The 14,349-nt window shown below is 40.4% G+C and overlaps 1 protein-coding gene across 6 annotated transcripts in view; it reads right to left on the bottom strand.

Annotated features, from left to right (window-relative positions):
* SULF1 (sulfatase 1) overlaps window positions 1-14,349 on the bottom strand; it is a 235,287-nt gene that overhangs the window by 107,829 nt on the left and 113,109 nt on the right. For all 6 annotated transcript variants that reach the window (XM_037803038.1, XM_037803039.1, XM_037803037.1 and 3 more), the window contains 2 exons: window positions 6,428-6,579; window positions 3,869-4,038 (listed from right to left, as the gene is read on the bottom strand). In XM_037803038.1, coding sequence (XP_037658966.1) covers window positions 3,869-4,038; window positions 6,428-6,579 — 322 coding nt within the window. The remainder of the gene's footprint in view (window positions 1-3,868; window positions 4,039-6,427; window positions 6,580-14,349) is intronic.

Below are 14,349 nucleotides of genomic sequence, written 5' to 3'. Positions count from 1 at the left end.
TGGCTTTTATAAAAAGGGGGTTTATTTGGCTATACAGTTACAGTCTTAAGGCCATAAAGTGTCCAAGGTAACACATCAATAATCGGGTACCTTCACTGGAGGATGGCAAATAACGTCCGGAAAACCTCTGTCAGCTGGGAAGGCACATGGCTGGTGTCTGCTCCAAAGTTCTGGTTTCAAAATGGCTTCTCCCAGGACATTCCTCTCTAGCAAGCTTGCTCCTCTTCAAATAACATCACTCACAGCTGCACTCCGTTTAGTCTCTTTGAGTCAGCACGTTTATATGGCTCCACAGATCAAGGCCCACCCTGAATGGACAGGGCCACGCCTCCATGGGAGTATCCCACCAGTCACCACCCACAGCTGGGTGGGGCACATTCCAAGCAAATCTAATCAGCACCAAAAGTCTGTCCCACAAGACTACATCAAAGATAATGGCGTTTGGGGGACAAAATGCATTCAAACCGGCACAGAGGTGCACACTGACTCTCTCCAGCCCCTCTCCCCATGGCAGCCAGGGAACCTTTACAACTGAGATGCCAAGAATTCAAGGCTTCTACAGCCTGCAGGGAGACACAGCCCATCTCTACATCCTGGGTGCGCAAAGCCCAAGGCTCAGCAACAAGTAGGAGCTGAATCGCTCACCCAACCACAGGCATTTTCACTTTCTGTGGCTAAAGGTGTTCTCCAAACTTAAGCAAAGCACATTTTGCACATGGAAAATGCACCCACTCAGATTGGTGCTTCTCCTATTTTTTTTAAAAAATAGCCAGGTGCAAGAACCTCAGCATGCTGTGGGTCTTAGCTTTTCAAGAGATCCATCATGTAACAATGGACAAGTGTCAACTTGTCATTTCTCTAGCTGTTCTTCTCAAACATTAAGTTGAACCATATGAAATTGCATTTTTAGAGGTCAAAAAAGATTGATTATTGGCTATTTCACATGGTTCATCTTAATAAAAAGGATCATCAAAAATGTCCTTCTACGTTCCAGGCCTTGGGCTTGGGACTTTACCTATGCTGCCCTCCGTTATTTTTGTTCATGGCATCATGTCCAGGGGATTGGCATTACCCTGGTTTTACAGATGAGGCAGTGAGGGTTCAGATAGGTTAAAGTGACTGCCCACAGAGCTAGTGAGCATCGCTGGGAAAGGAGTCAGGCTTGTTTGACTCTATAAGGCCTGGCTTCTTTCCACTCTGCCACTTGGAGATTTCACCTTATAGTATCACTAGTAAAAGAATTAAGTGCTCCATATGAACTAAAAAGAAAAAAAAACTATTTGCTTTTGAAGATGAAAGAGTTCCCCATATTACGTAATGACCCTCCTTCATGCCTGTCAGTGACTGCTGACAATTATGCACAAACTCACCAAAGTCCTCCTATTTGGCTGCAATTTCCCTTTATAGCTTTATCCTCTATGGCTTTTCTTGCACCCCACTCCCCAGTTCCTAGGCCCCATCTTGTCTCTCTTCTATGGTAACCACTTGCCTATACCATATTCTCGTCCTAAAACCATCTCCTCAATCTCTGAAGACTCAGCTGCAGAAATTCCAGTCATTCTTTGAGGCCCACTTTGATGCTACCTGGTCCATGAAGTCTTCCTGGTATCCCTGAAGATGTGAAAGCTTCTTCCTCCAAGCCTTCACAGACCTGACAATATCCACCCCAGTACTTAGCACTTCTTATACTTCTGATGATACAGCTATTTAGATACTTGCCTGTCCTCCCCGTAGAGCAATGGTTAGAGCAAACTTATTCTGTGAAGGATCAGAGAGCCAATATTTTAGACTCTGTAAGTCACATGGTATCTGCCACAACTACTCAATTTTGCCATCAACGAGAAAGCAACCATACATAATACATAACAAGTGAGGATGGCTGTATTTCAATGAAACTTTATAAAATCTGGTGGAGAGCAGGAGTTGGACCACAGGCCCTAGTCTGCCAACCCCTGTCCTGGCTTAGTGATTCCTAAATGCTAGGAATTGTGTCTTCCTCATGCCTACCTCCTGCTGTGCTGTACAGTGCCACAGGCAGTGCTCACATATTTGTGGACTAAATAGAATTTTTAATTGGCAGAATCAGAGATCTTATGCTTTAAAAAAAAATTGGCTATTATTAAGGCCCTGAGAGTACAGCAGACCTCACTCCTAACACAACTGTTTTCTGTACATGTTACTGTGCTGTGAGCACCTCTTGACCTGCGGCTGCTTTTTGTGTAGGCTCAGAACACTTGCCTTGAAGCTTCAAAGGCAAGCAGACTTCTAAGGAGCCATAAAACACCATATTTTGTCAACTCTTCCTCTCCAAACCCAAGGAGGCACCTGCAAGGTGTACAGTTGTAAAAAGTCACCTTAGGCTTGAATTCTGTGTATGTAACAAAGGAAGCTACACAAAGTGATCTCTGATCCAAAAGAAAAGGGGAAGGGGTTGCAGGAGACTGAAGGAGCCCACAAAGACATTTTGCTTTCATTTAATGAGCAAATTACTCAATTTGTAAGTGATCTGTAATGAAAGCCATGAACCACTCATGGACTCAATTCATGAACTTGGTAAGACAGTTATATGTAGGATCAAAATCATCAGAGACCAGTACATCTGCCCACAGGGTTGATTCCAAAACACAATGGGACATCCAGACCACATTGCCTAGATGCTGGAGCAACCTTCTTTATTTGTTTATGATACTTCATGAATTAAAACATCTCCATCCTCCAAAAGTTCCTGGGCATGCTCAGGAATTTATCCAAACTGGCTTTGTATTTACCATTTGGTGTTGTCCTAAGTCAGCTCTGGTCTCCTTCAAAAGCCTGAACTACTGCTATAATAGAGATGACCTAATACCACTGACAAGGAGTCATCAATCAGTTATAACAAGAGACAAAATAAGAATATAAAGGATAAATTCCCCAGAGATATGCAATGACCAGCAACTAGAATGCCTTTGGCAGTTTCTAATTTCATAAGGTTCTTTATGTCTGGGATTTTGATTAGAAAATCAGTGGGGATGCAAATGGATGGTGTAGCCCAAATAGATTAATAACCAAGTTTGGAAGTTCAGTGATAAAGGAAACAGATGATCAAACCCCTGTTCCCCTGCCTCTCTAATTGCTGAGATTTCAACAGACAAACAGGCATGCTCTGGGTGGAACATTGCAATGGTTGGGAAGAAAATGTGTCAACAGAGTAAGAAACAAAATCATGTTCTTTGCTGCTGATGCATCCAGACTTTTCTACCCTTGTCTAGTGAGAATTATTGGCATAGTATAACTCTCTGCCACATCCCTCCACTCCAATAGCCTTCTCCTCTGTGTTTCCCCACACCCCCAACCAAAGCTCCTCTCTCTAAAAACTAACATCAAGTTATTTTAAAGCTGTGACCTGAAAAGGCCCCAGGCAAGCCCACTCAAGGTGCTTTCTGCAGCAGTCACAAATGCACATCTGCAGCAAAGCTGTCGCAGAATCCACCTTCAAAATAAACCCATGTTCCTACAACAGATCACAGGTCCACGACTCTGCCACCATGAAAAGCATAGGTTTTCAGCATCATCATTAAATAATACCCGTTAATATTATTTATGACAACTAAAGAGAACTCCTGGTAAAAAATTGTCCCATTCGCCTGGGTGTGTCTGTTCCTTTCTATTCAAATACTTAAAAATGTTGCAAACATGATTCATAACCAAACCACTAGGCAAGGAAGGCTCTTCATTTCAGCCCAGGGTGGTCTGCAGTAAAATTGTCCTCTCTCTGCAGAAGCTGGAGTTCCTACCTCGTGGGTGTGCAGTGTGGGAGAAAATGGGGTGGGGGTGGGGAGAAGGGTGGAAAGGAAGGAAAGGCCCGTGCCGCAGAGCCAAAGTTACTCACATGTGCTGGGAAGCATTAGGATACAGTTTTGAAAACTGTGGGGCCGAGTCCTCGGGGCCGTGGGGCGCAGCATGGCTGATCACCATCATAATGGGCCTATGGGGATACATTCTCTTAGACATTTTGAAGTAATTAATGCTCTCGTTAGTGATTAAGTCTGTGAAGTAGTCCTGAAACATACATTTGACACAAAACAAAAATTACAAACGGTGATATTCATCAGATAATTTGAATACTGCTTTCCTCAGAAGCAACTCACTGAATAAAGCTATGGTCTAAAAGAGGAAGGAAAACTGTACCTTCCAAGGCAGCAAAAGATTGCCAAGAATAGAGGAAATCAGTTGCCAGTTACTCCCTAGGCTCGCTAACTTGGTAACATGCAAAACATTTATTTTAACTAACACACAACTTCACAATTAGAAAAGAAAAAAGGCACGTCATGTTTGTTCACGATAATTATCAGATTTGGCAATATGAACGCTAGAACATTTGAAACCCCAGACACATGTTTTATTCTTAAGTTTCTTTGATGCAATGTCTTAACCAAAAATGTAATTACTTCAAGGGCAGGAAACACTCACACCCACTACAAATTCACAAATACACACACGTGTGTGTGCATACACAAATGCACATGCAAAAGGAACCATCTTTTCTTCAAATTAAAAATTCCCCTGTGGGATTTACATAATAATTGCTTATCAAAGCTAAGGCCAAACTCAGGGTGCACAAGGAAAAGCTGTAACATTTTACCAATTAATTTACTTTGAAACACTTAAGTAAGGGGAGCAGTTGATTTCCTGCAGATTACTTTCTGTTAATTGTACAACTAAAGTGATACAGCTGCTGGGATTAGAGCCTGATTTGTTAATAAAATGACCTAACCCACAGTCAAGGCGGGGGCTGATGAAAGTCTGCAAGGGAAGGAGAGGAAATGGAATGAAAAGCAAAGAAAAAATGAGAACTTAAATTAAACCACCTGCTTCCTCTAAGTGTATCTCATTGGCCTGAAGCTCCAATATAAACTTCATTCAGAAGGGGCCCAAGCAATGTTGACAATTTCAAGGGCTTCCAGGCATGACTAATCACATGTTGTGGCTTGAGAACCTCAACAGCTGCAAAAGCAGTGCCCAAGGGATGGAATCCGTGTCACATGTCACTGTTAGGACAAGCCCACAGGCTAGCTATCGCCTTTTTTCTTCCATGGGGGTGTCTGTTTCATTCCTTTCTGCACTAATAAAAGATTTTTTTGGACACAGTTTGTCTTTGACACTTAATTACCTGTGATAATGGGAGAGTTACGCTGATTTAGTATTTGGAGGCCATTGTGATGGCAGGGAAAGAAAGGTTACTAGCTTGAACAAGGAGCATGTGGAGCAACCCCAGACAAAGTCATGCTGGTGGAGACAATTAACGCACATAGCACACATTGTGAGCCTGCCATGGTTGGATCAACAACTGGAGCTCTGATGTTGGATGAGCGAATGGGTGCGCTACCCTAGGCACTCTCCTCGCCTCTTAAAATGAGGATGCCACTCAAGCTGGCCTCCCAGGTCCCACCAGCTCTCAGCTTTGATGAGCCCAGAGGACCATTAACAGTGTTCATGAATTCATCTGCATTCATATTTGCATTCACGGTTTTCTGCAGGCTTAGGAAAGAGCAGAACTTACACTGTTATCTTGTGCTCCAGTTTCTACCTATTGCTCCTTAGAAGTGCAGAGCCTAATGGGAAGGGTTGCTAGATAGAGCAGATTCTGGGCTTCTTTGAGACAAATGAGGAAGAGATGGGTATGGCTAGAAGAGAAGGGGACATTTGAGGCCTGATTAGCAGGCAAAATTCAAAGGCATTTTCCCCTTCATTCCTGTGATCTGAAAATTTCATCTTAAGTTAACAATCACAAAACTTTGTAAATTTTTAAGTCAAACTGAGAATTCATTCACCAGAGTTCAACCACCTTTGAGACAACAGATTTTGGCTTCATTTCAGTTTCTCTGAAATGATTTGGAAATCCTAGGACCCAGAGCCCTAAAGACTTTAGTGGATTCTCTCTGCCAATGGGCTGGTGTCCCGGTTACAGATATTATGCTTGGTCAGAGAGGAGTGGAAACAAGGAACATGGTTTTCCAACCTTTGATTATCGCGCTTGTCCAGTCTTATCCTTATGCCTGTATCTTAAGTCTCAGACAAAACATACTTTCGCCTCAATGGAAAGTAAAACAGTACAAGGAAGAGCCTCAGATTATGCGGAAAAGTCCTTCAGAGGGGGACAAAAAAAATTATAACAAAGGAGAGCTGAGACATCCATGATTTTCTTGATGATACTTTCATCAGAGGCTGATTGCCTTTCATGCTAACAAGAAAAGAAAAATTATTAGACAAAGCCAGTGTTCTTTGAGACTCTTTTCCTTGCCTGTAGCTTTGAATTACCTTAAAATTTCTCATTCTAATATTGTGAGAACATAGAAAGCCAATCTTGTGGATAGGTTAACTCACTGAAAGTGGCTTTCCCATTATGCACCAAGTAAATGGATGCAGTGTAAAAGTGCCTGAAAATCACCTTTGCATAATCAAATCCATGCTTTTCTTTGATGCCATTGCGACAAACAGTGTAATTATAGAAACGAGAATTCTTGATTAATCCAAGCCACTCTCGCCAACCAGGAGGAATATAGCTGCCATTATATTCATTGAGGTATTTTCCAAAAAAGGCTGCAATAGGAAAAAAAGGATTATTTCATATGAAATAATTAATCATAAATAAATGCATAAACAAACATGAAATTACAACTTGAAAAAGACTCAGAAAAACAAAAGTTAACCTAGGTAACAGCAGATGTAGGTTATGATTCAACACAATCACCCTAAAGATCATAGTACTCTGGTTGCATCTATTTCTTGTGGTTCTCTGGGGATAAGAGCAAAATGTGCCCTTTTGTTAAACTGATGTAACAAACAGAGATTATAACCAGTGTGAGATTTGGAATACTACCACTTGGCAAGTATTAGGGAACTGAAAGTTCAGTCACTGTAATACAATAAGTTTTCTAATTTGCTGTTTGAGACAGGTGAGTTCTAAAAGCATCATTGAAAAGCTTCTTTGTTTTTTTTTGCATATCTATAGAGTACAGATTTTCCAAACAAAGGAACAAAGTTAGATCCATTTTTATGGGATAGGGTTAGGGTTTTTTTGTCACACACATTTCATGTCATGGGTTTTTCTATTATATATATTTTATGCTGCATCTATTATTGAGAATCAAAAATTCTGGAAACACAGTTACTACACAGCCATTAGTATAATGTACTATAGATATTACAGTACATTACAGTGTAGTAGAAGTATATGTGCCAAGAAACACCACCTGCTCATTCAAAGGCCAATAGAAAGACATCACATTTATAATTCTGGCATCTCACATCCAAAGAAAGGCCACTGTGCAATAGAACGGGGCTTATTGATTCTTTTTGAGAAGGGAAACTACATATTCAGTCCTCTGCTACAAGATAACAAGAGAGGGACGTAAGGGAGGTTGGGATTTCAGTAACTGTCAGAAGGATAACCATGAAATGTATTGCTGGGACACTTTTAAGAGAGAAAGAGGGCTCTATTCGTAATTACTATAATTTTACTAGGAAAGCAGGTATAAATAAGGACTGCCAGGGTTCACACTATTAGCCTTATACATCGCCTTCCCCTCAAATTTGAAGGGACTAGAGAAATTTTCTTTTATGTCTGTATATATAGGTATGGGTGTGTGTGTGTGTGTGTGTGTGTGTGTGTGTGTGTGTGTGTGTGTTATATAATGTTTTACTTCCTCTGATTTTTAAGACTGCAACCTTTTGTTTTAGGTAAAGAGCATGACCTGTGGACAGTCACTTCCAGGCTCATCAAGCAGGTTTGGCAGATGCCTGCATTTGAATACATGGAGAAAGGTAGTTCCAGGAAGATTGGCTTGGGATGTACTATGAAGAAAACTGATCCCAGATTCAAGGCATTTTATTGGTATTGCTCTTAAAGCATACATTTCTGGATCTTATTCAAGGTTCAATATTTCTGTGCTGTCATCTTTGCTAAACAACTCCCTGTAGGACATCTCCATCTGAATGTTTTACTTGCTCCTTAACTCAACTGTCCAGAGTATACATCATTTTCCCTCCCAAATTTACCTCTCCCCTCAGATGGCCTTCATTTACCTTAATGGTATCATCCTCCTCCTGTCCCCCAGACTTGGCAACCTGGAGCCTGTGGCGTCCACCTGCTCCTTTGTTCTCCTCTGAGCAGCTGCCGTACCCTGCAGGTTTTACCTCACCACTAGCTCTCCACCCTGTCCCTCTTTCTCCCATTACATGGCACCTCCCAGAGGCCAGACCTCAGTCACCCCTCAGGGGTTTGCTCACGGTCTTGTGCCTGGCTTTCCCAGCTCAGGGCACAGGCTCCTTGTACTCTCACTGCCAACAGTGACTCTTCCTGAGGACCAGTGCCAGCCGCTTCACCCTCACAATCATGGCCCCCCATCCCAGATGGAATCTCGTTGATACAGAATCAAGGTTAACTCACTCACTCACCATCTGAGGTCTACCTTGGGTCTAGACAAAATATCTCTCTTTTCAACCTTACCTAACATTTCTCAATCTTCCCTCTCTCCAGCTAATCTGCTTCCTCTCATTGCTCTGTGACTTCTCACCTCTCGATATCTTTGCTTGCACTGTTCTCTCCATTTCCCTCTGCATGTATCAAAGCTGGATCAAAACCTATTGAACCCACCATCTTTGTCCAGCAGTGGACAGTGCTTGCTCCCATCGCACTGGATCCCATGACTCTAATGCCATCTTCCCCTTTCTCCCTTGTGGTATTGCCAAGCTCATATATAAGGCTAATCCCCCTTAAACTGTAAGCTTTTTGAGGGCAAACATCACCTTTGCCTCATCTCCATGTCTGCCACCCCGTATGCATCCTTGCACATAGGACAGGCACCATAATTTGTTTCTTGATCTGGTACGCATAGATCCAGTATATTCTGGGGATTCTACAAGCTCTACATTTTTAAAATTTGTGTTTTCATTGGAATAATACCCATTTTTAAAACAGATTTGGTTCTCCAAAATATTTTCAGAGAAGAGAGCCTCAGAGTTTCTGAAGCTGACGTTTTTCTCATTAGTTTTATCTTCTTTGAAAAGAGTTTGGACTCAAGTTTTAGAAGCTGTCCTGTTTGATTCTGGGGGACAGGACAGTAATGCTTGTCTATTCGTTGAGTAAGTTCTTGTTTATCAGATGAATCTGAATGAGTGAATCAAACTAGGAAGTGGTACATCAGCCGAATGATGAATGCTCAGGATTCCACTGGGCTCCTGAGCACAGAGACGTAGGACAAAGTATCAGAGGTTTGTCTATCAGATAACGACTTGGGATTCCCTCCCAGCTGACTACGTATAAGCAATAGGAATTCTTCCAGTAAGTGGTTAGTCTCTAAAGATGAGACCCATCTCTTCACAAAGAACCATAAGATGATTTTCCTTTCCTGGCAAATTACAATAGGACTGGAAGTCATGGGCAGCCAATATCAAAAATTAGTTAGAATGGGTTATTTCCACTTAACAACCTTGAGCCCTGCTCTTTCCTCGGGCCTCCTCCTCATCCCCAGGGGTTTATTTTCACTTTTCTCTCTTCTGGTCCTCAAAGAGGTAAAACAGCATGGTAGTTAAGAAGACAAATCTGGAGCTGCCTGCTTGGATCCAAATTCTGGCCCTGCTCCTTGCTAGTGATATGTCCAAGGACAAGTCACTAACCTCTCTCTGCCTCAATTTCCTCGATTTCTCATATGCAAAGAGCTTAAAACAGTACCCGGCATGGAACAAGGGTTTGCTAAGAAGTGCTACTACCATTATATCATTAGCATCGTAGTCATCAGCCTTCTCCTCTCCACCCTGTGTTCCAGTTTTAAAAACTACTCCAGCTGCGGTAGAGATGCATGGAGAGCTTGACCTAGACTCCTGTAAGTGTGCACTTTAAATGTTTTCCCCAACCCAACTTATTTTTTGTGGCAACAAATTTCCTCCATTTGGCTTACATGTTCCTTTGCTAAACTCTTCAGGCTTCTTTGAAGTGTGGTTTTGTTTTGGTCAATCTATGGCAAATAATCTACTTGACTATGCCAAGTCAGTCGTGTCCTTTCCTCATTGTTTTATTGTTTTAGATTATTTTATACTGTTTCCTACCCATTGCCATGGCTATTGCCCTTTGCCTTAAGCCTTCCCTGATAAATTATTACTTGAAGGCTCTTAATCATCCTTATTATTTACTTCAGAACTCCCTCCAGGTCTTCAGTATCTCTGTGTTAATGGAGTGCAAAAAATGCACTCAGCATTCTAGATGTGTTTGCATCCACCAAACTTGGTCCAGGAGAGGCCACTGCCTCCTGCACCGTGACGTGACACCTCACTGTTTCCAGCCTTAAGTTACTCTAGCCTTTCTTGTTTGTCTCGTGACATTGAGACTCATTTGTAATCACCCCTGGCCCCTTTCAACATTATGTTTCCTGGCAGCGCTCTGCAATTGATTATCTGGGCTTCTAATTATTTTCCTCCAGATGTATTAAACCTATTTCTCCCTCCTTAAAGTGAACTGCATTTTCATGCTCATGTTGCCAGTATGCCTATATATAGTGTAAGTCTGGTTTGAAATTTTTCTATCTTAAGCATTGGCAATTCAACTCGGCTTGTTACCAGGTGAATACAGCACTAACACGCCATTTACCATCCCTCTACATCATTACCTTTGCGTAGGGACACCATTAAACAGCCCTCTTCACAGTTGTCTGAGAAGGTAATGGGGGCTTGGGTGACAGGAGAGAGATCAGAAACACCTGGTTATAATTACTGTTGCTGCAGGCTATGCCACTTCTGTCCAGGACTTTACTGGTTACATAAAGCTTCGAAAAATTTCCTTGAACTATTTGAAACAAAGGCATTTATTTGTAAGTCAGCAATTATAACTATACAAAAGATTTCTGAGACTGTGAAGTCAAATCTTACTTATTACAAATGATATATTAACCAAGCTTTTACTGTATGTATTTCTTCGACTTGGGGTGATAAGATTTCACTTGTAGTTATCTATAAATAAATGTACGTAATTTTGAGCCAAGTTAAAATTATGGGTTGCTCTTCATGTCAGTTTGTACATTGGGTCTGGTCTCCCCAACCAGGTTGTAAGTCTAGTGAGGATGAGATCCTACTTTCTATCTCTTCATATCCCAGTGGCTAGTGTAGTTTTAACCACATTGTGGTTCAACAAATGCACACAATATTTAGTATCTGTACGTACCGAAGATCTAATACTCTCATAAAAGTAAGAATATTAGTATGTCTTACTTGTAGTGAACTCTACATTTGAAAAAGTCATATTAGAAAATAAATATGACCCACTATAAGTACTATAAATAAATTTTGTAACATAAAAGAACATGAAATTAGAAATTGACTAATTTGTCTAAATTTGTTACAAAAAATCCTTTAGGAAAAAAAAGACTGTAGATATCTTTTAAATATTGCCTCTTCCACTTCAGTGATACGAATTAGAATTAGTATGACTAAATAGGACTAAAATTTAATTCATGTGATTTTATGTGTCATGAGTTATGATTGAAACTATCTTACCTACAATTTAAAAATTAATCAATATGATATTTATAGCAATTATAATAGAATTATTATATATATTTTGGACAGGGAGGAAAACTTAGGAATCACTCTGGTCCAGTCTCCCCACTGTGTAAGTTGGAAAACTGGTCTGCCCAAGTTCTCAAAACAAATTAAGGGCAGAACTAGTATGAGGAAACTCGAGCTCTTCTCAGTCTTAGTTCAAGGGTTTTTCTAACACTTGCTCCTTCCCAAACACAGATCATTAGTTTTACCTCAAAATTTAAGTAAGATTTTATTAATGACTACACCCTCTCAAGAAATACAAACTAAAAATTTTGAACAGACTCTTTGGGCAGAATATTCATTTTTGTGACAGACAGTCTAATATCACTTAGGTCAGAATACAGAGTGCAATAGATATTACTGTATTTTCCCCTTCTTAAATGTTTAAGCTATTGTCAAGTCATATTTTCCATGAGTAAAGTTAGAAAAATTTAGGCTACAGCCAGTCCAAAAACATGCCTCAGCTCTAAAAAGAAAAATCAGGTCATACAATGGTAAATATAATATGGGATCAATTCGATTCATTTAAATCCATGTATTCTGGGTGCCTCCCAAAATAGGCCTCTTAGTAATTTGTCTTCTCTGAGTTGTTATTCACAAAACTTCCTGCTGCTTTGTGCTTTTCTCTAGATGGATATGTATGTATAATGCATATTTCAGTTTCCTTCATTATTTTTCTTAGGTTCTGAGCTACATGTTCTAAATAATATATTATTAGGAAAACAATAAAATATTTATACATCTGTTCCTCCCCCCACCCCACCCCCCACTAGTTCAGTGTCTCATAAATAATTATTACTGGTTCAATACCTACTTGCCAATTCTCTTAATTTCCTAAGATGCTGGTCATCTTGTTGTGCTTATTCGTGTATTTTCAAATGGGTCTTTGTCCTTGGTTGGATCGATAATTATTGTCACAAAGACATCTTTACTTCCTAATTGTCTGAGGCACATCAATATTTTCCCAGAGAGAAGTTTAAATTATATAGCTTTCTGTCACTGTCATTTTGCCTTCTAATTTTTAACCTTTCTGATTTACACATCAAACTATTATTTTGCTGAGTATATATCATCCTTTTTCTATCCCTCACTGTCTCGAGTATTTGGAAAAGTCCTTGTTTCCCTTAAAGAATTCCTTTTACTTTGCAGGATGACTCACTATAAATTCCAATATTACCTAAGTGTCTACACCCCTGGGAAGATTAGTTTCAGAATCAAACTTAGTTTCAGGAGCAAATCTACTCTCCCTGGAGAAGACAAAAGACTAAAGCAGGGCTGCACAAAAGGACGGCACTCTTAATCAGGAGAGGCTCCTGGTGTGTATGCACAGGGTTTCAGCTGAGATACAACCTTTAAGGTTAGGGTAGCAAACTGGACAGAACCCTGAAGACCAAGGTCCAGATGCCTGCACGTCCCATTAGAGCATCAGCTTGTCACATCAGCAAGCCACTTTAATCTTTTGAGTCTACATTTGCTCATCTGAAAATAAGGGAATTGAATAAATTATCTCTAAATTTTATTCAAGTTCTGTAATCCATTGTAGGATAGATACAGCACAGCATAATTTAAACAAATACCAGAGAATACTATGCTTCTTAGAAGCATTGGATTGATTTTTTATCTTGGTGACACAGAGAACTTCCTAATGGATGGTGTTTCTATTTTTGTTTTTGTCATCAGGAAGCTTAGTTCCAAATAGGTGCCCTTCCCTACAGCTCCATGACAGGCAGTTTGGACACCAACCTCCCCCTGGGGTTTAACTAGTTCTACTCTTTGGTTTCATTGGCCAGCATCCTTCCTTAGTGTTCTGTATCCCATTATATTTTATTTGTATCTATAAGGCACTGTGGAATGAAAGCAGGATGGAAACACGTGCATAAATACGATGATAGAAAGAAGAAAGGCTTTGGAGTCAGATAGGAAGGGTTCATTCTATCACTAACCAGCATGTGGCCTTAGACAATTAATCTTCTGAAGTCTAAGTTTAGTTGTTGATAACACAGGGCCATCCTACCTTTCTTTCAAGTTTGCCCTAAGGATTAGGTGAGATAACTTAGGTAAAGTCTCTGACACAGAGTAGGTAAGCAACAAAAATCAACTCCTTTCTTTATCTCCTTTCCTGATTTAGTCCTGAAACAAATTAGCAAACTCTAACTGCCTTAATTCCTGGCAGGAATCTGCATCACCCTCATGTCTCCATTTCTTAGGACTAACAATGTCCATATCACTCTGGTCAGGAGTGTGTGCTGTGTGTGTGCTCCTAGGGATTTAAATTATAGGGGGCCTCAGAGTTGAAAGGCACTAATTTCACACAATCTTCCCATGAGCAATATACATTTTGGTGATTAAAATCAGGAGCCATGCATCAAGGGGCCCATAATTGATTCTGTTTCTGAGCAGGTCATATAATATTTGAAATCTCCACCTCTGTTCTAAAACACAGCCAAGTACATTTGCCATCTATGAACCCTACAGCAATGCTTGCAAACTCCTTTAGAGTCTTCAAATGAAAGGTGTTATAAATTTAAATCACTAATGGCAGAAAACATACTCATGATAAGGCACTGTGTGGAACTTAGTTTCAATCTTAAACATGAGTGAACACACTTGATATTCACAAGAGGAGCTTCCTCTGTGAGTAGAGATCTTGAAATGCCTGAGGATTACAATGCTATCAAATTCACATAAACAAGTAGCAAGTGGCCACTGGATGCTCTGCAAAGAAGCAAATGGTCACATATTTCCCAAGTCTAGTGGGAAAAGATTAATTTCACT

This window comes from Choloepus didactylus, chromosome 14, assembly GCF_015220235.1.
Source record: "Choloepus didactylus isolate mChoDid1 chromosome 14, mChoDid1.pri, whole genome shotgun sequence".
NCBI classification, from domain to species: Eukaryota; Metazoa; Chordata; class Mammalia; order Pilosa; family Megalonychidae; genus Choloepus; species Choloepus didactylus.
This window is presented reverse-complemented; position numbering and strand designations above follow the sequence as displayed.